This window comes from Trachemys scripta, chromosome 8 (genome assembly GCF_013100865.1).
Source record: "Trachemys scripta elegans isolate TJP31775 chromosome 8, CAS_Tse_1.0, whole genome shotgun sequence".
Taxonomy (NCBI): Eukaryota; Metazoa; Chordata; order Testudines; family Emydidae; genus Trachemys; species Trachemys scripta.
In genome coordinates, this window is record NC_048305.1 from 43,413,755 (window position 1) to 43,431,110 (window position 17,356).

The 17,356-nt window shown below is 47.5% G+C and overlaps 1 protein-coding gene across 5 annotated transcripts in view; it reads right to left on the reverse strand.

Annotated features, from left to right (window-relative positions):
* Positions 1-7,748: 7,748 nt before the first annotated feature.
* MTA1 (metastasis associated 1) overlaps positions 7,749-17,356 on the reverse strand; it is a 131,554-nt gene continuing 121,946 nt past the window's right edge. For 3 of the 5 annotated variants that reach the window (XM_034778072.1, XM_034778077.1, XM_034778074.1), the window contains 3 exons: positions 15,198-15,209; positions 10,914-10,945; positions 7,749-7,904 (listed from right to left, as the gene is read on the reverse strand). In XM_034778072.1, the coding sequence (XP_034633963.1) occupies positions 7,749-7,904; positions 10,914-10,945; positions 15,198-15,209 (200 nt within the window). The remainder of the gene's footprint in view (positions 7,905-10,913; positions 10,946-15,197; positions 15,210-17,356) is intronic. The other 2 variants (XM_034778073.1, XM_034778076.1) reach the window with 2 other exon arrangements.

A 17,356-nucleotide genomic window follows, 5' to 3' on the forward strand; every position in this document is an offset into this window, starting at 1 on the left:
AAATTGTATTTGCCTAGTTTATCGATAAGAATATCATGCGAGACCGTATAAAATGCCTTACTAAAGTTTAGGTATACCACATCCACAGCTTCTCCCTTATCCACAAGACTTGTTATCCTATCAAAGAAAGCTGTCAGATTGGTTTGACATGATTTGTTCTTTACAAATCCATGCTGGCTGTTCCCTATCACTTTACCTCCTTCCAAGTGTTTGCAGATGATTTCCTTAATTACTTGCTCCATTAATCTTCCCTGGCACAGAAGTTAAACTAACTGGTCTGTAGTTTCCTGGGTTGTTTTTATTTCCCTTTTTATAGATGGGCACTATATTTGCCCTTTTCCAGTCTTCTGGAATCTCTCCCGTCTCCGATGATTTTCCAAAGATAATAGCTAGAGGCTCAGATACCTCCTCTATTAGCTCCTTGAGTATTCTAGGATGCATTTCATCAGGCCCTGGTGACTTGCAGGCATCTAACTTTTCTAAGTGATTTTTAACTTGTTCTTTTTTTATTTTATCTGCTAAATCTACCCCCTTCCCATTAGCATTCACTATGTTAGGCATTCCTTCAGACTTCTCGGTGAAGACCGAAACGAAGAAGTCATTAAGCATCTCTGCCATTTCCAAGTTTCCTGTTACTGTTTCTCCCTCTTCACTAAGCAGCGGGCCTACCCTGTCTTTGGTTTTCCTCTTGCTTCCAATGATCTGGAGTACTGTGTCCAGTTTTGGGCCCCACACTACAAGGAGGATGTGGAAAAACTGGAAAGAGTCCAGCAGAGGGCAACAAAAATGATTAGGGGGCTAGAGCACATGACTTATGAGAAGAGGCTCAAGGAACTGGGATTGTGTAGTCTGCAGAAGAGAAGAATTTGATAGCTGCTTTCAACTACCTGAAAAGGGGTTCCAAAGAGGATGGATCTAGATTGTTCTCAGTGGTACCAGATGACAGAACAAGGAGTAATGGTCTCAAGTTGCAGTGGGGGAGGTTTAGGTTGGATATTAGGAAAAACTTGTTTGCTAGGAGGATGGTGAAGCACTGGAACGGGTTACCTAGGGAGGTGGTGGAATCTCCTTCCTTAGAGGTTTTTAAGGTCAGGCTTGACAAAGCCCTGGCTGGGATGATTTAGTTGGGAACTGGTCCTGCTTTGAGAGGTCCCTTCCAACCCTGATATTCTATGATGATTCTGGTAGGAAAAGACAGTTACCTTTTCCGTAACTGGTGTTCTTCAAGATGTGTTGCTCATGTGTATTCCACAATAGGTGTGCGTGCTCGCCACGTGCACCGGTGCCAGAAGTTTTTCCCCTAGAGTACCCGTAGGGGGGCACGCCGCCCACAGCCCCTGGAGTGGCACCTGCCTGGCACTGTATAAGGGGCACTACACGCTCCCCCCACCCTCAGTTCCTTCTTGCCAGAGAACTCCAACAGAGGGGAAAGAGGGCAGGATGTGGAATGGACATGAGCAACAGATGTCGAAGAACACCAGTTACGGAAAAGGTAACTGTCTTTTCTTCTTCGAGTGATTACTGATGTCTATTCCACAATAGGTGATTCCAAGCTATATCTGTTGGAGATGGGTAGGAGTTCACAAGTTCCCAGGATGGAGAACAGCCCTGCCAAACCTAGCGTCATTCCTGAACTGGGGGACGATCGCATAGTGCAAGGTGAACATGTGAACCGAAGACCATGTGGCGGCCCTATAAATGTCCTGGATGGGGACATGGGCCACGAAGGCAGCCGACGAGGCCTGCACCCGAATCGAGTGTGCCCTCACAATGGGTGGCAGGGGAACACCCGCCAGTTCATAACAGGAATGGATGAATGAAGTGATCCAGTTGGAAAGCCGCTGAGTGGAAATCGGCTGGCCCCTCGCACACTCAGCCGAGGCGATGAACAGTTGCCAGGACTTCCTGAAAGGCTTAGTCTGCTCAAGGTAGAAAGCCAGAGCCCACTGCACACAGGGGCGGCTCCAGGCATCAGTGCAGCAAGTGCGTGCCTGGGGTGGCAAGCTGCGGGGGGGCGGTGTGAGGGCGGTAGTCGGCAGCATGCCTGCGGGAGGTCCGACGGTCCTGCAGCTTCAGCAGTAATTTGGTGGCAGGTACGCCGAAGGCACGGGACCGGCAGATCACCATGCAGATTTGGCAGCGTTTCTGCAGACCAGTGGACCACCTGCAGGCGTGCCGCCGAAGGCCGCCTGACTACCGTGCTTGGGGTGGCAAAAAACAGAGCCGCTCCTGGCCGCACATCGAGCGTGTGGAGATGGCACTCCTCACGAATGCGTGAGGCTTGAGGCAAAGGACCGATAGAAAAATGTCCTGACCCATGTGGTAGGCAGAGACCACCTTCGGGAGGAACACGGGGTATGGGCGGAGCTGGACCTTGTCCTTATGAAAGACCATGTACGGTGGCTCGGTGGTCAGGGCCCCGAGCTCCAAGAGTCGCCTGGCCGACGTGATTGCAACCAGGAAGGCCACCTTCCACGAGAGGTGAGGCCAGGAGTACGTGGCCAGTTGTTCAAACGTGGGCCCCGTGAGACGAGCCAACACCAGGTTTAGGTCCCACTGTGGGACCGGGTGTCTAGAATACGGAAGAAGATGGTCCAAACCCTTAAGGAACCGGCCAGTCCTAGCATGGGAAAATACCATGTGCCCTCGCACCGGCGGATGGAAGGCCAATATGGCTGCCAGGTGCACCTTACCTGATGAGGGCGCCAGGTGGCCCTCAGGTGGAGGAGGTAATCAAGGATAAGCTAGATCAGCACGGTCACCGGGGAGACACCCAGGTCTGCTGCCTATCTAGAAAACTGGGACCACTTTGCCAAATAAACGCAGCAAGTGAAGGCCCGTCTACTTTCGAGGAGGACGCGCTTAACCTGCTCTGAGCATGTCCTTTCCTCTCCACCTAACCACTGAGCAGCCACGCCATGAGGTGAAGAGCCGCTAGGTTGGGATGGAGGAGGCGGCCCTGGTCCTGAGAGAGCAGGTCCAGGCAGAGGGGCAACGGCCACGGCGGAGCTACTGCCAGGCCCATGAGGGTCCCGTACCAATACTGCCTGGGCCATGCTGGGGCAATCAGGAGGACCCGGGCCTTGTCCAACTTTATCTTTTCCAGGACCTTGCTGATTAGGGGGAACGGAGAAAAGGCGTAGAGAAGCCGACCTGACCAGGCCAGGAGAAAGGCATTGGAGATAGCGCCCCTCCCCAGACTCCCGCGGAGCAGAACAGGGGACATCGACGGTTCTGACAAATAGCGAATAGGTCCACCTGGGGAGTTCCCCACCTTTGGAAGAGCCGGTGGGCCACTTCTGGGTGGAGGGACCACTCGTGTTGCGAGGAAAAGTCCCTGCTCAAGCGATCCATGCTCTTGTTCCGGGAGCCCAGTAGGTGGAAGGCCTTCAGGATGTGTGGGCTATACAGAAGTCCCACAGCCTGAGGGCTTTGTGGCAGAGAGCAGAGGATCGGGCCTCGCCTTGCCTGTTGATATAGAACATCGAGGCCGTGTTGTCTGCGAGGACCCTGACTACCTTGCCCTCCAGGTGTGAGCGGAAGGCCGTACATGCTGGCCGCACTGCTCTGAGCAACTTGACGTTTATATGTAGGGTCAGGTGTTGAGCCAACCACAGACCTTGGGTCTGAAAGTTCCCCACGTGGGCCTCCCAACCCAGGTCCGACACATCAGATACCAGCTCCAACAATGGGGCCCTGTTCCTGAACGGGAACCCTTGGAGCATGTTGTTTGGGGTGGACCACCACCGTAGGGAGGCGATCACAGAGTCCGGCATGGTGAGGACCTTGTCTATCCTGTCCATGGCCTGGGAGAACTTCGAGGCCAACCAGAGCTGGAGGGGCCTCATCCTGAGTCTGGCGTGATGGACCACGTACGTGCACGCCAACATGTGACCTAACAGTTGTAAGCAAACCCTGGCTGTTGTCACCAGAAACCTTGTGACTGAGTCTATGAGACCTTTCAGGGTCTCGAACCTATCTGGCGGGAGAGAGGCCCTGGCCAATTCTGCATCCAGGAGCATCCCGATAAACTCTATGCGTTGGACCGGGACTAATGTGGACTTGGTGTTGTTTACCAACAGGCCCAAGGCAGTGCACGTGGACAGGACCACCGCCACGTGATCCCTCACCTGCGACCGGGAGGTGCCCTTGACAAGCCAATTCCAGATAGGGAAATATCTGGACCCCCCGTCGTCTGAGGTAGGCCGCTACCACTGACATGCATTTTGTAAACACCCAGGGGGCAGTGGACAGACCAAATGGAAGGATCGTGAATTGGTAATGATTCTGTCCCACCACGAAACTGAGGAAGCGTCTGTGCCCCTCAAATATGTGGATGTGGAAGTACGCATCCTGTAGATCGAGGGCAGCGTACCAGTCCCCGGGATCCAGGGAGGGGATGATGGAGGCCAGGGAGACCATGCAGAACTTGAGCTTCACCATGTACTGGTTCAGACCTCGGAGGTCCAGGATGGGCCTGAGCCCCCCTTTAGCCTTCAGGATAAGGAAATAACGGGAGTAATACCCCTTGCCCATGAACTCCTCGGGTACCGCCTCTATCGCTCCTAGGTTTTGCCGGAGCTGGGACATAGAGGCCCAGAGTCTGGAGGGTTGTGCGGGAGTCCTTCATGCCATGCAGCCTTGTATCAGTTTCCTCCGCAAACAGAGCTTTCCCATCAAATAGGAGGTCCTGCATGGAAGACTGCGGCTTGCTGGACAGCCCAGAGAGTAGGAGCCACAACGCCTGTCTGGATACTGCGGAGGCCATTGATAGTGCGGCCATGTCCGCGGCATCCGAAGCTGGCTGCAGGGACGCCCTAGCAGCCCCTGTCCCTTCCTCCACTAGCGCCTTAAACCCCTTCCTATCGCGCTCCTGGAGGGAATCCTCAAACTTAGGCAGGGAGCCCCACAGATTGAATTCGTACCAGCCCAGGAGAGCCTGATGGCTCGCCACTCGTAACTGGAAGCTCAAACATTAATACATTTTCCTTCCGAAAGAGTCCAGGCTCCAAGAGTTTTGTTCTTTGGGGTCGGGGCTGACTGACCCTGTTGTTCGCTATGGTTGACCGACTCGACCACCAAGGAGCTGGGTGGGTATACAAGTACTCGTGCCCTTTAGTGGGTACAAAATACTTACGTTCCACCTTTTTAGAGATGGGGGCCAACGAGGCTGGTGTTTGCCACAGGGCATTTGAAATCTTAGCCATCCTACCCGGTGCCAATGGGGATAACATGTTAAAAAGAGAGTCTGAGGGCTCCTCCACCTCCTCTGCCTGGAGGTGTAGGCTCGCTGCCACCCTCTTTAAGAGTTCTTGGTGGGCCCTAGAGTCCTCCTGCGGGATAAGGGGTGGGGTGGGGCGGGGCCGCAATCGCATCCTCAGGGCAAAAAGGCTGGTGCTGTGCTCTGGGTGTCGGCCGGCAGCAGAGGGTTCACCACCTGGTTGGACTCTGGGTACGGTGCCAAGGACGTACGTCCCACTGACTCCTTCCTCGGGGGTCTAGAGAGGGAGGCCGACGGTGCCCACTGGTACCATTCAGCCGGCCATGACGCTCGGTGCTACTGCACCTGTTGTGGCACCAGCAGGACCGACTGTCCGGGTTGGCCAGCCTGACCCATCGAGGGACGGCTACAGATGGAGACCAGGCTGGCGTAAGATCTGCTGCTGTCCATGGACCGGGAGGAGCGGCAGTGCCGGGATCTATGACGGCCACGGGACTGCAATTTCGACGTGGAGGACTACTACCAACAGTAATCGCTGCTCTGCGAATGGCCTCAACGGGCAGACCCGCGATGGCGAGGCGCCCGCAATCGACGTCTGGGGCTGCGATGTCTTGGCGGAGACTTGGAGCGGAAGGCCGAGCGGGAACTGCATCAACGATCGTGTCATGACCGACTGCGGTACCCTCTCCGAGACGAGGACCAACAGCGACGCCCGCCGCGGTCCCGTTGATATTCGCTCCTTGAGGACGAGCGAGTCCCGGACGGACGGAACCCAGCCAGACAGTCTGGTCGGCGTCAAGGGTGATCCACCTGGACGCTGCCCTGAGCGGTCGCTGGGCAGTGATTGGCGTCGTGAACGTTCCCTCGACTGAGACCGGTACTGGGCCAGAGGTGGCTGCGGGGATCCCAGCAGCGCCTTGCCTCTGGAGCATGGGCCAATATCAGCGGCGCTCCAGGCATGGACATGACATCCCAGGCTTCCTGGAGGGCTTCAGGCATGGAAGACATCCGGACATCTGGAGAGGCCTGTTCCGAAGGGGCCGGGCTACTCCACTCAGCTTGAGTTGGAGGCCAGGGGCCTGGTTGGGATCGAAGACTGCCCAACATGGGCCTAGCCTCTGTCGCAGATTTCCCTCGGTGCCGCTACAAAGAGGGAGTCTTTTTGGCCCCCTTGGCGTGCCCCGTGGATGGGGAGCGGTGCTGACTGGTCGATGATACTGGAGGATCACCGCATACCGACGCCGCGGTGCCGGGTACCGGTTTGGAGCGGCGTGCCAGGGTCGGGGTCAATGCCGACTCCATAAGGATGGCCCAGAGCCTAATGTCCCCTTTCTCTTTTGATCCGAGGCTTATGCGACTTGCAAATCTTGCACCTTTTGTTGATATGGGTTTTCTCCCAAGAAGCGCAAACAGTCTGCGTGCGGGTCGCTCCTTGGCATAGAACGCCTGCAAGAGCCGCACAACTTAAACCCCGGGGGGGCAGTGCATGCCCTGTCCCAGGCTCATTGACTAACTAAACTAACTAAACAGCTAATTAACGACAGCTACTAAAATTAAACGAACGAACAGTTCTGGGGACAAGCTACAGCAAAGCTGGAGCTGAGCAGTTCCGACGCACCTTCACTGGCGGCAAGAAGGAACTGAAGGTGGGGGGAGAGCGCATGTCCCCTTATACTGCGCCAGGCAGGCGCCACTCCCCCCTACGGGTATTGCTAGGGAAAACACTTCCAGCACCGGTGCACGTGGTGAGCACGCACACCTATTGTGGAATACACATGAGCAATCACTCGAAGAACAGGTCACTCCCAGTATAGGCTTCTACACCCTTTGCTCTTTCCACAACACCAAAGATATTCACCAAAACCTTGGCAATCATGGCAGTTCCTTAAAGAAGGCAGAGAACCCAGGTAAACCCTTGCCTCAACTACTGGCTGATTCAGGGAAGATCACCTCAGCAGGTGACCAAGTCGATCTAAGTAACCACAACACTCTTCACTGCATTGGGCCTCAAAGTCAGAGAGAAATCCACACCTGCTCCAAATCAAATCAACAGCATTCATAGGAGCAGTGTTCAGTTCCAGGGAGAAGGTGGTTTCTAACCATCAGAGGAGTGAGCTTCTGGAAAAAGCTTCCCAATAGGAGGAGGAGCAACCAGCCCAACTAGTTTTGAGATGCAGCTTGATAAATTTATGACCGGGATTATGTAATGAGTTGCCTGTGACAGCAAGGTTCTGACTTGATGACCGAGGAGGTCTCTTCCAGTCTTATGTCCCTATGAATCCATTTTCCGTTGAGCGCTGCGGTGGCACACAGTCAGCCAGAGACCCACTCTAGTGAAACATCTTAGGCAGCTGTTTGAGTTTTAAATATGCAACACCAGGCTTGGTGAAGAGACTTTCTGAGCAGTCATACAAATGTCATCAGTGTGCATGAACAGTGCTAGGGGTGATAAATGCAAAGTAGAAACCAAAAGGAGTTACACACAGGCAGCCTCCCCAGAGAGAATCAATTGATTGGCATATATTCCCTACCTGGTTTCCTCAGTGGCCATATAAAACACATCATCCGGAGCATCAATCCAATTCATCCTCCTCCTTTTCACTGGAGGCATGGATCCACCACGAATTAATCGGACTTTTGTTGGGTATGATTTCCCATTGAGCAACAAGTTTCGGCTTGGTCCCTAACAATATATAAAGAAGTAAAATTATGGACTGCAGCTAATCCATGGTGGCATGTGACAAACAATCAAACAAGAGGAGAGAAGGATTTAAAGCTGCCAAATCAGATATTAAAGTTCATTGCAAGTTCTCCCCCTCCTGCCCATGAGTGAATGTAAATTTCATGAAAAAGCAACTGGCCACTAGTACTAGAAGTTGAGGCCCTCTTAAAATTACAATAGGACAGGATTGTAGTAAAAAAAAGGAACAAGTCGTATGGCCAGTAAACCTACATTTGTACACAAAAGGATCACATCAAGTTTGGAAGACTGAGTGCAAGATGCAGCTCTCAGTCACACTACTGTAAATGTGGGGTAATTCCACTAAATTTCAGAAGGAAATCTGGATTTACTCCTAGCAAAATTTAAAAATCTGACTCTAAGGTTATACCGAGCTCGCGCACTCACCCACATCCCTTTTGCTTTAAGGATGTTCATTTTTAAGAAGGGCAATATATAGTTAAAAATTCTTTTAGAAACCTAAAATCATAGACCTTAAGGTGGACATCAGAAGGTCTTGCTGTGATATTTGTCTTATTCTGATGCCTCCATGTATACTGAACTTGCTTTATGAAGTTAGCCCCTGCCACTCCATTGAAATTTATAGTTCTACCTTTATAAAGATGCAGGTGTGGGCATGCAAGGAATTAAACTACTCAAGTATGGCTGTCCTGAATCACTTGGGGCCCAGTTCAGCCACCTGTACTCATGATAAATACTATTTAGAAAAATCCCACAGAAATTAACAGTGCTCATAACAGACTGAAGTTGCAGAATCAGGCACTGAAAGTTTGAGGTGTGCAAATTAGAACTGTTCAGAAAGTTTTCTATAGGGGTAAAGAAAATGTTGATGAAAGTGAAAATAAGTTTGTGAAAACTAAGTTGTCCATAGAAAATTTTGATTTGGGGGGGAAAATTGGAATCCTGAAAAATTGTAATCAAAAACCAAAAATTCTGATTAGGAAATTCAGCCCCAGTGCCTCAAGGAGGACAACATCTCCCATAAGGCATGATGATAATCCCTCTTGGAGAGGGGAGATGGTGTATCATGGGAGTCCCCGGCCATGGTGCACCATAGGAGATGTAGTCTGACTGGGAAGCCCACCCTGTACAGGAGAATGCAAACATGAAGCACCTAAATTACAACTCCCAAGAGGTACTCTGCCAGCATACCCTAGTTGAAATATTGGAGGGAATCTAAGGGTTTTTCTTGACAATTAAAATTTTCTGCAGAAACCAGATACTCTGAAAATTTCATTTAGTCAAAAACCCAATTTTCTCTCAAAAAAAGGTTTGACAATATATCCTAGCAGCCCTAGTATAAATGCCATTGGCTGCTGTAGAGTAGGATGCATTTTCCTATTTCTCTCTCTCAGCCAATGCAAGTCTATAAAAGAGCTAAATCTTTTTTTCTTAACTCCTTGAAAACTGGAAGCAGGTGCTACACTTGTTATATAAATGGCATAGACAATTTATTTTCTCAAAATTTTTCTGCCTCCTTTGTATTTCAGACAATTTCAGCACCAAAACAAGCCATCAAAATACATTAAGAAATTCAGCTTTTACTTTTGTGGTATGGGGAACAATGTTTGAAATATGGTGTTGCCAGATTTCTGAAGGAGAGTCCTTTTCATTGCTGCATGAAGACTATTTTCTAAATTGTGTTAAGTGTCAGGAAAACGACGGCAGTGAAAGTTCTCGGAAATGCTTGGGCGTGAGTAGGAACTGTGCTTGGAGTCTAGCTTTTCTCTCCCCAAACAGAGCAATCACTTCAACTGAAGCATGGACCTTTCATTTTCAGTAGAACATTTTATCAAGCAAGCAGAGCAGCGAGACATTTCAGCGTTTTTATCCCTGCAGGTGATTGGGGTTTGGCCATTTCTTATATTTCTCCCCACTACACTGTGAGTTTGTTTACACAGCAGACACAAACAAGTAGCCAGTCTCCTCTGCAGTAAGAGGTGAAACTGAATTCAATTAAAAATACAATTCACCACTTCTTATCAAATGCTAATGTGACAAAGTGATCTGCTTCATTATTACAACTAAAATAGCATGACAAAATTAAATCCTGGCCATAAGATACACTCTACCCAGACAGAAGCATTAGATTTGATAATACTCAATCATTATTCAATAGCTGTCATTCAGACCTGCTGCAGATTTACTAATTTCTGAGTGCCTCCATTCACACCAGTACATTGTGGCAATTTACCAAACAGGGCAAATTCCACTATAGCAATACCATGAAAGGGCAAAAATTCCAGGGTGCAAAATTCTTTCCACTGAAGAGGCCTAGAACAAGGACCATGTGCTATTAAATCCCATTTTGATGGCTTAAAGTGGCGCTTCACCCTTGTGCTGGCCCTCTGAAAGGGGGCAAATTGCACTCCAGGAGCACTCCATGAACAGAACTTTGCCAGAAACCCATCAATTAGACTGGCTATTTGCTTCTGTCACCTGATAAAGCTCTCAGCATAATGGATGAAAGGCTAAGATGATTTTTTACTTTTAAAAACACACACATTCTCAGCAGACAAATTTCACACCAACTGTCTAAAAAATAAGAAACCATTTGCCAAACAAAAACCCTTCCGTCATGTCATCCCTTCCTCCTTCAATGAAACACACTCCACCTAAAACACATTTCATCAGGGCTTTGCTGTAAACAGCCATTCTCTTGACTTCTGTATGAATGGACACACCAAATGTTCCATTCAAAACAGAATTTCACTGATACACATTGCACTGTGTCTTTTTTCATTTAAACACCCAGATCTGTTTTTTATACACAAAACCATCCTGGCTAATTGAAAAAAAAGTGATAAAGTATGAATAGCTGTGAATGGCAAAAGCAAAAAAACCAAGATCGCCCTTTTAAAACCTATCTAGAGAGTTAATGGTTTGGGGGGTTTTCCTCCTTCTCTCCTCCTCCCCCCCACCCATTTTTGGTTTAAATGAACATTCTCTTACCATTTGTCTGGTTTGTCCGTGGTTAGGCAGACCTAACAAACAGGAAAGAGAATAGAGCTCGTAAGACAGCAGTGATTTTCCAAGACAGAAAAAATACAAAATCAAACAAACAAACAGCTATGTTTGCATTTGGGTTGATTTTCTGATGTGGCAGTTTTCTATCACCCTAATCTCCCCCCTCCTTGAGGGATAACTGAGAAGATAGCATCCCTAACAACGCGATCTAAAAAACCAAGGCCAAAAAGCTTAAATATGCTACCCACTTTATTCTCCAGTCACTCATGCCTTACTGGACAATACATGGGAAACCATCACCAAAATCAAATCCCCTCTTTTAGATCTGGAAACTACTTCACAATAGCTTGGGAACAGCTCCAGTTATCATCTGGGAAAATCCAAGGAGCTATTTTATCTCCTGGATGTACAATCAGATTGCATCTACTGAACTGCTCAGTCCATAAAACCCTGTCACAAGTAAAGACTTTCAATATCTTAGCTCTGACAGCCATAGAGCTCAGCAATCTCTCCATCACACAAGGTGATACTCCAGTAACACAAATATTACAGGCACAATGTTCTGATGTAGTAAATGGTAGTCTAGAAACAGTATTAGATATTCCATTGCATTGCGAAAGGTCCATGTTTTAAGTGCAGAGCAAGTCTATAAACTGAACCAGGGCTCTAAACAAACAGGAATACTACTGGAAACATACAAGTATCAGTATGTAAGAGAATGAAGTCCTGGTATAGAGCTGCAGCAAAGGTATGGCAGGGAATGGCCTAGGTAACCCAATACATTTTTTCCATCACCACCTTTTTACTATTTTATGGTCAGTTCAAATGATTTTTTAATATTACCTACATCAGTTAATTTGTACCAGCATGCACATTCCCAAAACTTTAATCACATTTCATCAACTGCAGTGAACATGAGCATCATTCGGCCCCTTTTTGGCCCAGAAAGGAATTGTTCTAGACATAAAGAGAATATGTATTATAACTGGCAGCTACTGACTGCAAAATGAATTTCCATTATAACCTTGCTTTCACACACATAACTTTTCTAAACATTATCCTTTTAGCCTGAAATTTTCCTTGTTTGGTCTTTGACCAAAGATGAACTTTTATTTCAAAATATATGTTTGAGCAAAGTCCCTGCTGCTATTTGAGAATTCAGCAACAATTTTCTCTCTCTCTCTCTCTCTCTCTCTCACATACCCAGACCCACCCCTCCTGTTTTAAAAGATTCTAACTGTAATCCTCAGATAGATGCCTACTTCAAAACTGGCTACATCTGAAGAGTCCTTTGTACACTGTAAACCCTAACATACTTAGTAAGTACACCGGTAAAACATATAGGATATAAAACAAGGCCAAGTTACTGTTTCAGGAAAAAAATACAACTGTTGGACTTTCCTATTTTTGAGTGCTTGGGTGGTCTTAACTGTAATATTGCTGTAAAAATCAGTAGTTTGCATCATTCATGGTAACAGTGCACCTTTCTGCAAAAGGGCAGATATAAGATAATGTAAGTCTCCACCTAAGCAGCAGTCACATTCAAAAGGCAGGAGCAGGAATGGACAGTTGATGTAGACAAAGAGCTTGACACAGCTGTTGGGAGGAGCACGGTCATTAGGTTGCAAGTTGGGACTGGAAGTCAGGAGACCGAGTTCTAGTCACTGCTCTGCAATTTTATCTATTATGTGACTGTGGGCAAGTCACTTTATCACCTCGTACTTAGGTTTCCCTTTCTACAAAATGAGGATAATACTGTCCTTGCTCACAGGGATATTGAGAGGTTTAACCAACTGACGTTTGTGAAAAACTTTGAGCTCTGTGGATGGAAGGCACAGGGCTCAATACGCTTGATGCCAAGGAAGACAGGGCCATAGGGGCAGCTGGTGTCAAAGGATTTCCATTCAGAGAGGAGAGGTAGCTACTGGGGCAAAGGAGGATGTTGGTGTACAGGTAGTAGTCAGTAGCAAGGCTACTCCCAAGTTCAGTAGTAACTCAGATCCTCCATGGTGAGAAGACACAGGTGTCACATGTTGAGAGTGACAAAAGCAAGACTCAGAGATGAATGCTACTGGTTCCAAGAGTTTGTGCTTCAGGTCCATAGACAACAGCAAAAAAACCCAACAACAACCCCAAAACCTATTAATCACCCAGCATATTGACTCAGCCTCAAAAATAAGCTGCTCCTTCCAGGAAAAAGTGAGCCACATTATATAATTGATTATTTCGCTGATCCAATAATCCGCAACATAAAATAGATACATTTTTCAAAGCAATTTTTATAGCCTTGCTATTACACTATGTTTGATGTTAAGATATCTGTAGGCAATACACCAATACTTAACTATTTGAGATTGTTCCCTTTCAACAAATTTATATACCTGGAATGTAGAAGACAAGAAAAAATACAGCAATAGCCATTTAAAAAACTAATTGTGTTATGACAGAAAATTACATTGGAAATAATGGCTGGTCATTTAAAGTATGTCTCAGCTCTTGAATAGTGCACAGGCATCAAAACCTTTGATCTCTAGTACAAGATATATTCTGCAGGACAGCTTGCTTCACAGGGAGTAGTCACAATAGGTTATAATGATCTTATGACTGGCCTTTCTTAGAGTGTCAGAGCTGCAAGGGGATATATTTCCAAGATGATCCAGGAGTCAATGAATTTCTATTTCACTGCAGCTAAATTCCATTTCTATTTAATTTACTCCAATGAAATAAAGGCAAGTTTAAAGCCTAGATTAGATCTCATTAAAAAAGAGCCACCACAAAACATTGCCCTCTTTGCACCAACCCTATCCCTCCTTTTTTTAATGAATCTAATAGATACCTGACCTGAGGGAGTTAATGACTCCAGGGAACACTCAACTCTGAATCTCCTGCAGTGCTTCTGGGGCCAAGGAGTAGTTGGCACTCTCCAGTACACCACCTGACTGCACAGCATCAGAGTGAGATGTCTAGCTTCTGTCATACTACAGAGAAACCTGCTAGCACGGCTGATTTCCTGAGGAAATCTGCAAGAGCACATAAGTGCATGCTCTATTTGACACAATCCCTATTTGTATGGAGTCCAGCAAGCCCTCGTTGTGCCACAGTGGTGGCATCACAACTCCCCCAAATTGCCTACCAGTTGCAGAAGTGCAAACTCCTTCCGCAGCACCTCTACAAAATGCACTCCTGTCACTGCCAAAGGTGGGAGAGCCAAATCCCCTAATCTCTGAAGTATTCATTCACACCTGGGTGTCTAACAATGGAGAACCTTCCAACATATCACGAAGGCAAAAGTCAGGAAGCGGCAGAATAGAAAATGAGCACCTCTCCTTCTGCTAGTCACCTTTTCATCTAACTAGAAATCTCTAAGCCCCTTTCTGTTCCTCTTTTCTTACCCTCATTTTAGATAAACGTTACCTCAGCACCACAAAATCTTTGCCTAAATCTCTCTCCTCCACCAGCAGATAGCATGCAGCTCCCCACAAGCAACCTCTGAAGCACTGACTTAGTCCCAAGGAAAACCACAATCCAATACCAAACCATTTAAGGCAGGCCCAAGTCCTCTTTTTGTCAATCTTCATATTTATTTTTCTTTGCTGAAGAGAACTATCATGCAATACATGCAGTGTGAAAAGTCATTCAGAAATGTTGCTGTGATAAACTGCAATGTACATAGAAAACTGAAAGGTACACTGTCAAGACTAGTTAGTTTAAAATCTAAGCTACCTTTTAAAATACATAGATTTGTTTTCAAAGTCCATGTAATATTTTTACACACATTTTCTCCCTCTTCCTGCCCCCCTCCAAAAACAGAACCAAACCCAAAAAACAAATGCCTTTCCCGGGATCTTGCTCTTCTCAACAACAAAAATATCAGCAGTCCCGCATTCGTGAGCGAACCGTAACAAACCAGTGAGTGCACATGACCGAATAAGTATTTTCTGATAAGGAAACAGACTTCATTTTCAAGTTGCGAAACGAGTTTCAAGCTTAACTTTAAATAGTGAAAGGGGGAGAGAGAGGGTATGTGTATAAATAAATAATGGAAATTATATCGATAACTCCTTTAATTGTTGAGAAAATAGTGCCAGTATTTTACATAGTTGGAGCTCTGAGCAGATTGTTAGATGTCTATCACCTTAAAAGTGCAGTGGGTGAACTTGCAGGAGTGTAAGTACAGAAGTGCAGCTAGCAGAACAGTATGTAGAGTAGACTAATGGTTTCTTACAAAAATCTGTTGTGCATACCATGTTAAAATTGTAAGTTACTTACCTAAATAAGTTCCTACCAAGATTGGCAAAGGAGAAGGAAAAAAAAAAAGATTTAAAGTTAAAAAAGGAAAAATTATGTGAAATAAAAGCAGAAAAACAAGTAATTATTTTGATTGTAATGGAGAGCAAGAGTGACTGAGTTTCTAGAATGTTTGATATTACACTAAACGAGGCAAGATTAAACCAGAAATTAATTTTCTCCAAATTCGTGATAAAGCAAAGGCCAGATTGGATTCTCTCGACATAAAAAAAGTTGTTTTTTGCCCACATCCATTCCTTATCCTTACATATTATGTATTTATTGGCCTTGTACAGTAGATCCTGAAATGCTCAGTTCTACAGCTGTTTATACTGAATCAGTTTGCTACCAATACACTACATGGTCATGTTCCGATGCCCTCGCTCATACTGGGTCACACCCTGCTCCACAAGTAGTCCCACTGAGAGTGATGGAACTCTTTGTGAAGCAAGGTCCTATTCCACATGAGAAAGGCCACTGGTGATTAGATGAGATTAGTCCATAGTGGGTCAGCAGTAGTGAGCTTCATCCCTAAAATATCATTCTTATACTCTGTCTAGATGTGAGGTCCCGGAGGAAGAGAAAAGTTCACTTTAAAACCTTGTTTCTTTAGGAGCTGTCAAATCTGGATGACAGAAACTGTAAACAGCTCAGTTACCGGCTACTCTCCAACCTGGGACAAACATATGGAACCCCATATAACAAATATGAGTCCAAGCTACCTGTTGTCATCTTGAAGGCCATTCACAACTTTGTCCCTTCCCTGATTCACTCATCTTTTATACTGTCATTACCCTGCTCCTTAATTGCGTCAATTATGCCAGCCCCTGTCTTCTAGATATGGTTTAAAGCAGGTGTCGGCAAACCTACGGCACGCGTGCCAATTTTGAGTGGCACGCTGCCTGCCCGGTGAGAGGAAGAGGAGGAGGGGCAGAGGGACCAGAAAGTGCTACACGGGGGAAGAAGCAGGGGAGGAGGGAACCTTGGCTGCCGCAGGACCAAGCTTCTGCCTCCTGCCCCCAAAGGGGAGAGCAGAGGGGAGAGGTGTCCTGCCCCCCTCCCACAGCCCCGCTGCCCACCGCTCTCCCCTGCGGGGACAGGAGGCAGAAGCTTGGTCCTGTGGCAGCCAAGCCTCCCCTCTCCCCCGCTTCTTCCCCCAGCATGGTACATTCCGGCCCCTCCTCCTCGGCGATGGCCCTTGCGAGTGGGAGGGGGAGCCCGCAGAGCCGAGCGTGCTCCCTGCTCCATACAGCAGGCAGAGAGAGGTAGGGACGGGCCTTGGGGAAGGGGATGGAACAGGGCATATCCCTCCCAGCCCCCTGCCATGAGCCACTCAGGGCAGGGAGCACCCCCACGAGTCGAGCACCACAGCCTTCTGCCCTGCACCTCCACACACACCCCAGCCTTCTGCCCTGCACCTCCACACACACCCCAGCCTTCTGCCCTGACCTCCCCCCAACACCCAGCCTTCTGCCCTGCACCTCCACACACACCCCAGACTTATAGAGAGAGACCTTCTAAAAAACGTTAACATGTATTACCAGCACACAAAACCTTAAATTAAAGTGAATAAATGAAGACTCGGCACACCACTTCTGAAAGGTGGTCTACCCCTGGTCTAAAGAATACTTAGTCTTGCCATGAGTGGAGGGGACTGGACTAGATAACCTCTTGAGATCCCTTCCAGTCATATGATTCTAGGATTCTCTTCAAACAAATCTAGGGCAAATATACATCCCAATGTTATTGGGACCATCATAAAAGGCTTTGTTTTATGTAGTCAACTAGACTCCCCCTCCCAATTTTTCACACTTGTTATCTGGTCACTCTAAACAAACCTCTCTGTGCCTTTCTCCACGCTGCCCCGTATATGCATGGAGTGCCCTCCCTGAATAGATCCTTGAAATTTGGAGGAGAAGGTGGCAGTCTCTCTCCAGACCTACTTTTACCACACTACCTAGGGTTACCATACGTCCTCTTTTTCCCGGACATGTCCGGCTTTTCGGCACTCAAACCCCCGTCCGGGGGGAATTGCCAAAAAGCCAAACATGTCCGGGAAAATGGCAGCTCTGCTCCTCCCCGACTCTTCGGCTCTGTTTAAGAGCCGGGCTGCCCAAGCGCTACCGGCTTCGGGCAGCCCC